The following is a 14,531-nucleotide window of genomic DNA, read 5'->3' as shown; positions in this document are numbered from 1 at the left end:
GAAAATGTACACATCAGACAACTTCGTTTTTCAGTTAATTAAATAAATAAGAGGGAATTTCTGAATAAATATTAGATTTCTACTTTAAAATACATTGTTTTATACGGAAAAGATACCTACACAAGCGCTCGGCATCTAATAGCGGGACCAAAAACATCATGCAATGTTTACGCGAGAAGTTTTTTTATTCAAATTTTGACGACCTAAAATATAGTTGCGACGATTATGCACGTGCGACGATTATGCGATAAAAGAGGATACCTCTAAATTTAGTTCTGATGGACAGAAGTGTATATGATATTGGATGGATTGTAAGTACATGTTTGCAAAAATTATGTACTATAATATTTTACAATGGATAAGGTGAATTAACATAATTTTCAAACTATTTGACCCACACATTTAAATATAGTTTTACATGCTATTTGATGAGACTGTCTGTGATAATTAGTCCAAATTGAGAATCATATATTTAAATTCTTTATATTTAGAGGTACTCGAATTTCGTTAATGACGAAATCGCGAAATTTTACTAACGATTTTGGAACTACATTCTAAGCACTTACAAATGTGTTTCCAAACGCCTATTTTGATTTTACAGCATTTCGTTTTCACGAAATAACTGGCGATGCCGCGAAATTCACTACTATTCATGATATTCTTGTTGTTTCATGGAATATCCGTGAAATGTCAGAATTTTAACGCTATTTGAATATTAAGTTTCACAATAATAATTTTGCCGCAAAATGTATTTGCAAATATTGTAGAATATTTGGTATTTGTTTAATAAACAAAAACATTGTAAGCCATCTTTATTATGAGATGCGCCATAGATAAGTTGAAGCAAAATAAATACCAAACACTTGGCCTGAAAGCAGCAACCATTTATCAGCGTTCCTAGCGGGATTTGGATGAAGTTAGCCGTTTGGCCATATTCGTTTCCGTTGCAGAGATACTTATCTCTGTTCCGTTGTATTGCTTGTAAATAATAACAGAGAGGTTATGGGATTTTAACGTCGCAATACGGTCATGTGAAATGACCAAATGAGGTTTGAAAATATCCTACGTTCCACGTAAATAGTTAAATGTGAACGAAAATAGGTAGTTGCGGTTTGTTTTGTTTGAAGTTTACTTGGTTTACTTGATACTTCTCAATGCCTAAGGTCGTATCAGTGTTTGAACGAGCTAAAGAATAGGAGCATGAAGGATTCATTGTTTTTAATAAAGAAAAGCGGATAATGATGTGTAAATTTTGCAATACAGTAGTAGATTGGAAAAGGAAAGATACTTGTGAAAAACACTGCAAACAGCGAGCATCTCATTTAGAGAAGAAAAAAAGTCAAATATCACTATCAGGTTATGGAGTCAAAAGGCAAGTGACACTCAAGGATATTATTGTTCTCCATAAACGAGCAAAGGAAATTAAAGTCAAATTTGCAAGCGATACAGTGTGTGCATTTGTTTCTGCAAATATTCCCCTAGAGAAGCTAGATCACCCAGCTATGAGGGAATGGTTAAATGAATACATGAAAGGTAAGTCAAGGAAATGTGTTACAGTTCTAACGTCCTAATAACCACAATTTGATGGGAAAGAGGCAGGAAAATGTTTAGTAAAACAAAATTATAGTAAATTAAAAAAAAAACTTTTGAGCCTGAAATTGTACATGTACTATAATCATTGTAATTAACTAATTTTTTAAGGAACCCTTTCTTACATGTTTACCAAACTATTTGGCCAAAGTGGCCAATTCTCCTGACAGGAAAAAATTAATTCTATAAAGTTTTGTGCAGGAACATAGCATAGGCCTATTTAATACTCAAAATGTTTAAATACATAAACACAGACTGTAAAATTCTAGACACTATTTGTGATGTAAAATTTAAGTAATGTGTATATAATCTACTAGATAACATTTCCACTTCTGTAAGGCTTACACAGGAATCTAGTGATTGCTGTATCAAGTATCATGTACAGCTTTGTGTGTGTATCATGAAATTAAATAATTAGTAGAACAAATGCACTCATTTAACAAAAAAAAAAAAAATTTTTTTTTTTTTACAGAAATATACCACCGAAATCATATAGTTTATTTACCGATATCAGGCAGTTTTATTTACCATTTTTCATGGGCTCTATTTATATTCTACTAAACTTAGAGGTTCTGAGTGTAGTTATCGTGCAAGACCGAGTGGAAGATAGACAGATACACTCAATAACTATTGATATACATAATATGTATTTGAGTACCATATATACTGTTGGCTGACATTTCCTGAACACCAAGTCTTAATCAAACTTTTGATTAAGACAATAGCACATCACCCATAAACTTTCGTAGATATTATTGTAATGTGCATGTGCTTTCTGAACCAATTGAGAATTTACTAGTCATTTAGATATTTAATAGTGTATTGTGTATCTTTTGAGTTTTATTGATCAAAGTATAGTTGAATGTTCTTGTAATAGTGTTGGTAAGAATATTGATTATAACTATTGATCTATTCATTAAAAGCACGATTGGTATATGTATATACAAATGTTTAAGCAAATTACATAACTTTGGTCTATTTCGTACAGTTCCATTAAGGTCAGTCAAAGATTCATAACTCAATGTTATTACCTAATTCTTGCTCTTGTGCTAGTCTAAATCCAGAACAGCTCATTATTCATGAAGATTCAGCATGTTCTATGTTACAGAATATCATTTACAAATATGAGTCGATGTGGGTACATTTCACTACACTAGGGTCTTATAATTGTAAGAAGTGTAAGAATTTAACATCTCTATCAATAAATATGTTAAATTTAAAATTAATAGTTTGGTTTTTGGTGTAATACCTGTTTTGTTTAGTATGTATACTTAATACGTTAAGTTTTTCATAAATAAATATATATTTTTTTTTGTTTTAGGTCAAAACTTGGACACAATGCAGCATTTCTCCAATTGCCAATTGGACTTGAAAATAAAGTTTCTGGTTTGGTTGACCTAATAGATAGGAAGGCATTGTATTTTGAGGGTGATTTTGGGTAAGAATTGTGGTGTATGGCTTTAATGTTCAAATAACAATTTATATTTGTTTGCATGTGTTAAGTGAACCATTTTAATTATTTTTATTTTTTTTACTTTTTAAAACTTAGCATTTATTTTTGTGTACTGCTTATTGGTTTATTCAATATCAATATAATAAAATATCAGGTTTAGCCACAGTTAGGGTAGCATTTAAGTTTTTTTGTATTATCAGGTGCAGTTTAACATACAGAATTTTATTTTGGTAGGTTTTTTACAATGATAGTGCTACTCCCACCTTGACTTTTTGACTTTTGCATTTATAAATAAGAAACAAAATAATTTTACAAAGGTTTTTGAAACAAACTGTTCAACAAATATCTAATCAGCTATTCTGTCTTTATTATATCATTTATATTAGTTTAATAAGATTTTAAACAATGTCTTGAACCACAGAACCCTCCAAGGCTATGGGTCTAAAGATGAAATAATTACATTTTGATAGACTGTTTTTCAGGGTTGGAAAAAAACCAGGTGAAATTTTTTTTTTTAAAAAAAAGGTACTAATTTTAAAAACCAAAAAACCTTGTTTTTTTGTTTGAACAAGGTTTTTTTTTGTTTAACCCGGTTGTTTTAAACAATTTTTTTTTTACTTTAGTTATTTTGGTTCTCAGAGTATGCAAATGAAAGCCTTCAACATCCCATTTTCTGCTACTCATGTTGAACAAGAAAAGTTTAACTTATAACATCAAAAAACTGAAGTCCAGAAAATCTGCACACCTGACTGGGATTTCACCACAGAAAGGATATTTCCCCACGGGAGGAGGATTCTCTATTTAATGGGTGTTTACCACTGAAAGGGGATTTATAGTTACGGAATCTCCCACAAAATATAATTTTTTTTAAAAATAATAAATTTATTTATTTACTTTTTTTTACACTTTTGACTAAAATTTACTAATTATTTTAATTTTAGAGTTGTATTTAGCTGGGTAGACCTTTCATTTAAATTTATTAAGATATTATATTTAAAAAATACATTAATAAAAACACTTGATTTAAACTGTTTTAAACCTTTTGGTTTAAATCAGCCATCTGTGCTGTTTTTCTTATCCAGTCATTCGACAGTGTTGCAGATTGTATGGTAAAACTTTATTATGGTTTTATGCTGCACAGAGACTTAATATGATGGCATTACCAGGATTATAGTGGTCTCCAAAACTTGTGGGTGCCAACCAACACCTTACTATGAATTTATTTCTCAGTAGGGGTCATTTTAAGTTTTTGATAATGTGTTTTTTACTAAAATCTTAACAATTTGTACTTGAATTCCATGCTGCCATTTCAAAGTTATTGTTCTGATGCTTATATATATAATCATTCTGTATTTTTTTTCCAGAGAGACAGTGAGAGAAGATGAAGTTCCTAAAGTCATGAGATCTGAGTGTGAAGACAGAAGGCAGGAACTCATTGAGCATGTTTCAAATGTGGATGATGTTCTTGGAGAGATGTTTCTTGGTAAGTGTTCTGGTCTAGAAAGAAATTCATTTTACTGGTTATATTTTGAAAGCTTGGTACACATTGTATCTGTTTGATGATGTCAGTGCTTCATACATTGCTGTAGGTATTTTTTTGTTACAGTTTTGATTGAATGAAATATAGTTTACACTGTTTAAAACAGTTCAGTTAGCAGTTTTCATTCACCATTTTGCGGTACTTTTCATGTGCCAATATGATGATTTTCCCAGTCATTTATTTATCTTGCATCATTTTTTATTTTGCTGGTATTTCTGCAGTATACCTTGCATGAAAATTATTCTATTAGCAATTTAAAGTTAGACGTGAACAGATGAATGCTTTGTCTGAAACTTTGTTTTTGTATTTATGCATAAAAATCACAATAAACGTAAGAATTCAAGAGTGATAGTCACAAGAAATCCATTTTTGTGTAAAATATTTGAAAGTGCAAAAAACTTACAAATAAAAAATTTATAAAAATACAAAACCTAATGTTTTGCATTTTAAATGTCTCAGAAATGTAGCATTTTAAATAAGGAAAGCATAAATCCATACAGTGAAACTTCTATCGTTTTTCAGGGGACCAACAAAAAAATTCAGTAGATGCGGACATTCAATAGATGTGGACTTCACTCTTAGATTTTGAAAAAATATTTCAACCTCAAAATTAGTGTCAGAAATATATCAGTTACTTGTCATTAAAATTTAATGAATTAAAAAAAAAAAAAAAAGTAAGCATTTTACTTAATTCAATTTACACTTTAAAAAAAACATAGCCTATGCTATGCACAGTAAACCTACAATTCAATTTCAATTTCTTCAATAATCCTAATACGTTCATCAAGTGTTCTCACATGTTTACTATGCCGAGACATTTTAATCGCTCTAAAACGTTAACCTCACTTTTGCACTTTTTATTAAGTCAACATTCACGCACATGTAAAGGAAACACCGATCAGAATCAGGAAGTAACATGTGCCATAAATTTGGATAGCATGCCCGAACAACGAAATACCGGCCTACAGAAATGTGTTCACGATGCTGCACAGGAATCAATAAATTTTCAACGCCACAGTGGACGCCATATTGGTTTCTTTGTACCTTATAAACGAGACGTCTCAATGCTCAGTCATAATAAGGGACATGTTTAATCTTGAAGTGATTTTATATACGTACAGTATAAAAGTTTTGTTTTTTACGTTACCATTTTAGCCGACATGAAAAAGTTTCGTACATAAATACAAGTCGATAGTGTGGCAACATTTCGTGACGAGTCGATTTCACGGAAATATGGCACCAATGTTAGCGATCTACTGTTTGTTGACAGTTCACTCGTTGCTATTATAAAATGGCTGCAGATTTAAGGTGATTTTTACTACTTCTGTATACTATCGTTACTGTTTTTATGACGGTTTCTTTCTAAGAAATGGTTATTTTTGCAAAATCTTTATGGTTAAACGATCATCTATTATAATTTATAGTGACGGGACCACATATTTTGTACGATCAATGCGGACAAAACAATAATTCATACATCGGTACAAGCAGACTTTTTTAACCTTAGTTGTATGGCAATTTTGCCGGGACCGTAGAAAGTATACGATAAACATGGACAATCGATACATGCGAGTTCGATAGATAGAGTTTTGACTGTATTACATAATTTGTTCAGGGTCTGTCACACAGTCAGTTGTTTATTTCATTCTCATTAACCAAGAAATTTTTTTGTCAATTTATTCTTGCATGTTACATTTTGTCTCAATTTATTTAACAGTTAATTACCAAACAATTTTTACTAGCAGTAAAAAGTCTTACCAGTGTTTTTTATTTATGATCTCTTGTGTGAAATTTTACAGCTTGAAAATAATTTTTAGTATTAATCTGTTGAGAAAATTTGTAACCCAGTAAATGCTAGGGGGCTACGTATAGGTAAAAAATTGACAGGAAAAGACCAAGGAATTAAAATAAGCTTCTTGACATGTTGGACGTGTGGTAAAACTTGAGTGTATCGGGTGTTGACGTGATAGTTGTTGACATGGCACGACAGTTTTTGTGCTGCAGAGGAGAAGACACCCACTGAGAGCGAGGTGAGGAAGGCAATTCGGCGTGCGTGCCTGCACCGTGTCTTCACCCCGGTGCTTGTCGGCACGGCACTCAAGAACAAGGGCGTGCAGCCATTGCTGGACGCGGTCCTTGACTACCTGCCCTGCCCAGGAGACGTTGAGAACATAGCGCTGCGAGAGCGGGGCAGGTGAGTGCCCGCCCTGGTGCGGTCCTGTAGTGTGTCACATGCTTGCTAACTTGTATGATTTACCCATAAAATGTAAGGGAAATTATGCTGTTGTACGATTGTACGACCATGTCTGTTATTTTACTGGTTTTTCGACATTTGTACATTATTAAAATTAATTCAGAAGATATTGGTACAGTATCAGCAATGTCTAGGTCAAATAATAAAAAAAAAACACATCATGTGGGTCATGTTTCTTCATTGGCTGCTACACGCCAATCATCTGCAGTTTGATTTTTTTGTTTAAATTTTTTGGCTCTGACTATTGGGCATCTAGTTGTCTTTGGTATCAGTGAATTAGTGTCCAAGATGGCGTTGTGGTTTGGATTACAATCTTGAACTTATATAATACATTGTGTTATGTAGTTAGCCTCAAACTTTACAATATGAGTGGGAAAATCAAGTAGTATTTTCAGGCTTTCAGAGACGTTTATAAACAAGAGTTTCCTTATATTATCAAATCTGATAAAGGTAATAATACTTATACTTTTTTTACGGTTTGTCATCGTAACACAGCAGTAATAAGAAAAGTGTAGAAGAAAACAAAATTCAGAATTACTGTGTGAAAAATGAAAACGTAGATAGTGCCGTCATCAGAAATGAGTGTTTGTTCACGCATTTCATCGTGGAACATAACCTGCCGTTGAATATGGCAGATCATGCAGGGCCTCTATTTAGGAAAATCTTTTTCCTCCATCTGACGTTGCGAAGAAATACAACTGTGGCAGAACAAAAGCATCTGCTATCATGAAAGAAATGTCTTCAAGTGCTACAGAGGATATGGTAACGCATTTGCAAAATGGAACTTTTTGTTTGTCGACCGATCGTAGTAACGACTCTGATTAAAAACTCTATCCAGTGGTAGTCACATTTTATGACGAAAATGTGCAAAAAATGGTCTCGTGCATTCTATCATTGCCTAATTTAATATGTGATGCAACTGTTCGCAATATAGGCAATTTGATGTTGGCTTAACTGGAGTGTCTTAAAGTGCCTATAAAAACATGGTATCCTTTTCTGCAGACAATGCTACAGTTATGCTTGGACATAAAAATGATGTGGCAGCTGTTTTAAAAAATGCTCAGGAGGGACTTGTTGTAATGGGATGTTTGTGCCATTTCAATTAATTTGGCTGCGGAAAAAGAGTCAAGTAGCTTGCCAGTAAAAGTTAATGAAATTTTAATAGATATTTATTATTACCCTCTTTTATCGCATTATTATCGCACCCATATTTTAGGGTGTCAAAATTTGGATAAAAAATCTCTCGCGTATAGTTCGCTTGATGTTTTTAGTCCCGCTATTAGATTCCGAGCGTATTGTGTAGGTATTTTTTTCCATATAAAACGATATATTTTAAAGTAGAAATTTAATTTTTATTCGGACAGTACTCTTATTTAATTAATGGAAATACAAAGTTGTCTGATGTGTAAATTTTCTTTTAAAGACGTTTTTAAACATTATAACCTTTATCTGTACGTCTGCGTCGCCGCGGTGTACCGCTTACAAAAATGTAGCCAGCGCTAGTTAGCGTCATTCATGTTTGATTATGTTGCTTCCCGTATAGAGCGCACACGTAGTCGAATATCAATATCACGACAATTGCATGCAACACGCGCTCTCTGTCAAGTGCTGAGTTAATTAAATTTGATGGCCCGCACTCTTTTGTTGCAAGTGTGTACTACGATGATAGTTACACGTTAGTTCAGGCTCGCATTTGGGTCACAGATTTTATTTTTCTATTTAAAGTTGAAGAAAGGTTTTTGTTGTATGACTTAGTAATTTAAATTGTTAATTGTTTGGCGTGTTCTTTTATTTTTCACTTTTAAATAAACGTTCTTACCATGAATGGGTTTTGTTTTTATAAAAAACTTTACTTAAAAATTTTTTTTTTTCACTTAATCATCGCACCCCTACTTTCCAAACTTGATTTTAGTGTAAAATGTGCGACGATTATGCAATAAAACACGGTACCTTACAAAAAGTAGCAAACAAAAAAAAAGTCTCGCAGAATTTCAAAATCTACATAATAAAGATGCCAATAATATATTGAAACAGGTTTGCACCAGGTGGTTGTCATTGGGCAGAAGTCTGACTAGGTTTGTAGATCAGTGGGAGCCTTTGTTGAGTTTCTTCAAGAAAGAAGTCAGTCATCAGAAATCACAGTGTTCGTCACTAACATCTTACAGTATTCCGAAAGAAGAAAACATATCTGGAGAGACTGTAGGCATGATTCCGAAACAGAGTTCTACGCTGTTGCCCAAAGAGAACCTCACATTAGTCGGTAAGCCAGATGTTCATAAACCACCATGTTCTTCCCCTCCTTCAGGCATGACAATCAAGCCATCTGGAACAAAAGAATGTTAATTTTGAAAGAAAACATTTGAGTAAAAGAAAAGCATATAATAATTCTAAGGTCTCAGACAAGAAAATGTCTCGTGCATTCATGTCAGTAAACGATTCTAGCATTAGGTACATTGAAAAGTCAAATGCCAAATTTAATTCGTGAAAAAAAGCTATTTCTCTTTCTCTAGTTGCCACTAAATAGAACTTTTTGCTTGTTTTTGTTGCATGTAATACCAATATTTGAGAAGGTAAACATAATGTTTCAGGCATCAGAACCACAAATTCACATTTTGCGACATATGCTCTGCGACTATTTGAAAGAGCTATTTTCTAAGTTTGTGAAGCCTGCTGCTATCAAGAATGTGGATGTTCTTGAAGTTAGATATAATGCTGTTAAAAATCATAGGCAAGACTCTGATATGGTGATTGGTTTCCAGACTTAACAAACTGTAAGTGAACTAAAAGCATCAGGCAAAATTTTTTTTTATGATTCTGTGAAAAAGTAATTTATCAAATCTTGTGACAATATTGTGAATAAGTTCCCTTTGAAGAATGAAGTTTTGAAGAAAGTGCTGCAATCATTGATGGCATTGAAAATGTCAGCTTTTCTGATATTGAGTATTTCCTGAATTTGTTTCTGTAATGTTACCAATGCAAGACAATGAAACAAGGAGCATGGCCATGGATGAACTTCACAATCAGTTCTTTTCCCTTCAGCTGGAAGATCTTCTTGTTTAACACAGAGTGCCAGTATTGTTGCAAAACTTGTCTGTGTCGCAAACAAGAAAAGCATTACTGGAAAACCAAAATTTCACAGACTATCTACAGTAATGTTTTCCATACTTACAATCCCCCAAAGTAATGCAGAGTGTGTAAGGGTGTTTAGTTTGCTGAAGAAAAACAGGTCCCAGTTCAGATCTCAGTTGTCAAATAACTGTCTAGAAAGCATATCTGTAATTAAATCCAGACAAGTGGGTTTTTGCTTTGATCAGAAATTTTCTGATAAATTTCTTCAAAGAGCTAAGAAAGCAACTGCAGCATCCCTAAAGCATTTTCCTTGAGAAAAAAATAACTAGTTTAAGTGTTGTAAGTAAATTTATGAAATGAACTGATGATTGGTGCAATGTTGTGTTAAGTACTATAATAAGAAGCTTGTTCAGAAGTGTTGTAAATAAATTTGATATGAACTGATAATGGGTGCAATATTGTGTAAATTACTATAAGAAGATGTGGTAAACTATGCAATTTACAATGCAGATTTCTCAGGTCAGTTAATAGCTATGTACATATATATTGTCACGGTCTGAAAATTTCATTACTTTTTTTTCTTAAATTTTATTGTAATTTTGTTTCTCGTCAGGTTTACGTGTTGGTGTACGTGCACGTTTCCAGGCTCGGCCGGTTGATTTCGACACGCGGGTATGGGAATATAGGTTGCTGCGACATTAGTTTACAGGCACCGCGGGCTTTTGCGAGGCTGCGTGGTTAGCTAATTCTCGCGGGTTGCTGGCCAGGGCCCGCTGAGAGGTTGCAACACGCCGTTCCAGAAAAACCTGCTACGCTATGCTAGTCTCTTGTTTGTCGCGCGAGGCTTTTGAGTACGCGTTTCGAGGACTCTGTCCTGATTAGTGATGCCATCTTGCGTCCGAGTTTGGAAACTTAGACGGAAAAATAACAATCGAGCAGCGCAAGAGGGAGATGGGGAAACTCGTGCGCGCCTGCGCGGAAGGAATAGCTGACTTCACTTGTTTTTCATTTTTTTCCTTGTGGGAAGGGAGGGGACCGCGAGTTGCCTTGTGGATAAGTTTTCCCGGTGTTCGTGTGTTTTTTTTTTGTTTTTCCGGCATGGCCTAGTTTTGTAGTTAAAACCTCCTTCCAGGGAGGGGCCGAGGCTTTTTGCCTGGGGACCTCTCTGGAAGCCGAGTCCACGTCGGTTTGAAACAACTTTGCTTCGCCTCAAGTCAGAAGGGTAAGTGGTTGGCCATGGCTCGTTCGCCACAATCATTTCTTGGACGATCTTCGTCTTAATCTTTTAAGTAATAATGTAGTATTCCACCTCTATTATTTATTATTTGGTTTTGGGAAAAATCGACGTCTGGTTATAAGCATGCAGGTAGTGGTAACTGGGAAGTATACTATCCTTCCGCGTAGCTGTGACGACGAGAGAACCGCCATGTTGTAGAGATAATTGTTTGCCGGCTGACGTCACTTTAATGTGTATTTAATGTATTTATTTATTCGTTAATCCCATCCCATTGTAAAATGCTTTATTATTAATTTGTTAATCAAATATTTGGTTGATTATTATTATTTTTTTTATTATCCTAGTGAATAAAATCTGTGCTTGAATGAACTAATCATGTTTCTTTTCAGTACATAAATTATACCCTACACTTCCTGTATAGGGAGAAGACTTGATCTCGAGTACCATGCTTACCAACAGCTACCACCCCCCAAATGTTATAGGTTATTTATTGTTATGTGTATAGGTGTACGCGGGACGTCTGACGGAGCCCCGTCACAAGTGGTGTGAGGCTTCGGGTAGTCTCTTGTAGGGTTGTTTGTGCTTTATTTTTTTTTCTCTCTTCTCTTGTTCTTCCGAATTTAATAATGTTTTATTATAGAGCAGTGCAAGCAGGGTCGGGTGGGAGCACGCGGCGGACGTGTTGCGTTGTGCTTCACGTATTTTTATTAGTAATGTTACTGTTGTTCTGTTTAAATTTAATGGATAAAAAGTTTTTGGTTTAGTTAAGTTAAGTCAGTGAGTCAGTCAGTCAGTCATCGGGTCGTTCAGGTCACCTATTAGGTTTTATTAAGTTTTAATTACGTAAATTCTAATGCCGGTTTAATGATTAATTAATTAATTTTGAAAATTATCATAATTAAATTTCGGTTAAGAACCTAAGAGTTTGTGTGGAGTTTTGTTTTAGGAACGATGTTAAAACTTGTGTTAAGTAATGTTATAGACAGTGCTTGTTGCGGACGTGGAAAGTCATGTGTCGTGGAGCGGTGACGAGCGGCGCGACGGTCAGCTGTGCGCTGACCTTGAGCGGTTTCCGGCCTGGCGCGACACGGCTCGGCACGGCGCGGCAAGAATCGTTCCGGCCCGGTGTTTACCGGCCGGCTGGACGTCAGACAGATAAGTTTTTCACAGTTATTTTTTTTTATGATTAATTTTATGTGCCTCATTGACTACACCACACCGTCTAAGTTTTTTTTTTATGAGTTAACTTAATAATTTTAAAGTATTTATTTATTTGTCATTATAATTATTTTTGTTTTGATAATAATTAATTTTTTTTGAACTTTTCTTTTCGAATTATAGGAGGTACACATTAGAAGGGATTAGCTCTGAGAATAGTGTGAGGTTTGTTTATTTGTGTAGGTTAAGGGAATGAACTCCAGGGGAACAGTCTTTGAGATGAGAGAGTTGTTGTGATTGTCCAGCCATAGGAGATGAGCTGGGACAATTTGAGGTGTCCCTGGGAGAGTAGGGACGGTAGCACAGACCCATAGAAGATGGGCTGGCTACTGGTTAAGGGTCGGGAGAACCCTGTGTTGTTAGTAGTTGGGGCAGGAGTTCCCCATGGTAGTACCGGAAGTGGCTATCCCGTACGGGATAAGGGTACCACTTCAATTAATTTTATTGGTGGGGTTAGAGTCCCCTGTGTAGTGGGCCTATAGGAGATAGGCACTACAGCGAAATTTTTGGTTGCCCTGGAGGTAAATTCCCTGGGTTAAGTTAAGGAATTGTTCTTAAAGTTAGGAAGTAGGGAAATGTGAATCATTGTTGGAGAGTGAGTGTACCTGCCTACGTATTAAAGTAAATTTTATTGAATTAATTTATGAGAAAGTTTATTGTGTTAAGGATAATGGAAGTGAGTTAATTTTTTTTAAAATTGGTTTTCTGAGTAAAGTATTTTAAGTAATAAAGTTAAATAATAGAGTGAGTGGGGACAGTTATGATTGAGTATTTTTGAATTTATTTTGTTTATCACACTTGGAATGTAATGTTTTAATTTGTTCTCTCAACATAATTAAAATTTAAATAAGTTTTTTTTTTTACAGTGCCCCTTATACATTTATTGACACAAGAGATAACAGTTCAAAGTATTTATTTTTTTTTACACGAAAATTTGTATTTAGATTTGTGATACAGAGAAATTTTTTTTAATGAGTTGTTTTGTTTGTGATTGATTCTTATGGGTTTTGTGAAAGTAGTGTTACAGTAATCAGTTCAGTGGTGACCTGGGACTGACTGCATGACTAAGAAGACTGAGCATGGGGTTGCTGGCTGCACATCAGAGTGAATCTGATGGCACCACCAGTAGCTGTTGTTTCGAGGTGTTGCTGTTTTCACCAGACGAGACCAACCAGCTGCTTGCTGCCTACAGCATAGCAGATGTTAAGGTGAAAGTATTTTTATTTTTCTTATCAGGTTCATTAATTTTTTTTTTAATTTTTGTCTAGGATGTTTAATGCAATTTTTATTTCAGCTTTCATGGTTTACTAATAACAGGCAGATGTTAAGCGAATAAAGTAAAGTAATTTTTTTTTGAGCAGTTTGATTTTATGATTGTCGATTCTGGAGTTTATTTATTTTTCTAAGAGACTAAGTTAAATAGTAAATAATGGTTAAAAGTAACTTACCTAATTTTTGCCTTGTTTTGATTGTTGATTTTGGCTATGGCCCTGGTTCGATTGAGTAGTTACTGGGTTAACGAAATTTATTTGTTGATGATGCCAGTGTAGGAAGCTATAGAGAGTAATGTAATACAGACCCTGGAGGAATGGGCTGTAGCGTGAGGGCATGGAGGCCCTGGTTGTGACTGGGTTCGCAGGGTAGGCGACCCTTAGTAAATGAGAATTTTTTTTTTGTTGTTGTTGGGTTAGAGTCCCACAAGGTGTGTCCACAGGAGGTGGATGTTAGGCATCTATTGGCTTCTGTTGTTTTGAAAAATTTAGAAGCATGTTGATAATCATCGATTTCAGGTCGGAGTCATTTGTGAACCAGGTGCCAGAGGTCAGATCGTCAGAATAATTTAAATTTTGATTGATGAGATTATTGGTAAAATTATTTAGTTTTGGTATTGAGGTTTGTGGCTGTGGGGATGTTTAATAATTTTTTTTTAAGACTTTTCAAATAGTTAATCTATACCCATCTTTGTTTAGAATCGATTAACTATTAGTGTTGACCAAGTACAAAAGTATTTTCATTTACCTATTTGTCGCTGTCACATTTATCAGGAGAACTTGTATGTCAAACTTAAGATACCTATTGTTCATGTTAATTCCAATTGGAAATTATTTCAGTTTGTTGCGGTACCTTTCCGCTGGAAAAATAACACTTGCCACTTGGAGCACGAGCCAAA

At 34.5% G+C, this 14,531-nt stretch overlaps 1 protein-coding gene across 1 annotated transcript in view; it reads left to right on the top strand.

Annotated features, from left to right (window-relative positions):
• Positions 1 to 14,531, top strand: part of LOC134546288 (elongation factor G, mitochondrial) — an 86,245-nt gene that overhangs the window by 14,165 nt on the left and 57,549 nt on the right. The window contains exons 5-7 of the mRNA XM_063389006.1: positions 2,912 to 3,028; positions 4,408 to 4,526; positions 6,588 to 6,777. Of these exons, the coding sequence (XP_063245076.1) occupies positions 2,912 to 3,028; positions 4,408 to 4,526; positions 6,588 to 6,777 (426 nt within the window). The remainder of the gene's footprint in view (positions 1 to 2,911; positions 3,029 to 4,407; positions 4,527 to 6,587; positions 6,778 to 14,531) is intronic.

This window comes from Bacillus rossius, chromosome 1 (genome assembly GCF_032445375.1).
Source record: "Bacillus rossius redtenbacheri isolate Brsri chromosome 1, Brsri_v3, whole genome shotgun sequence".
Lineage (NCBI taxonomy): Eukaryota > Metazoa > Arthropoda > Insecta > Phasmatodea > Bacillidae > Bacillus > Bacillus rossius.
The sequence above is the reverse complement of the archived record's forward strand: the minus strand, read 5'-3'. Positions and strand labels throughout refer to the sequence as shown.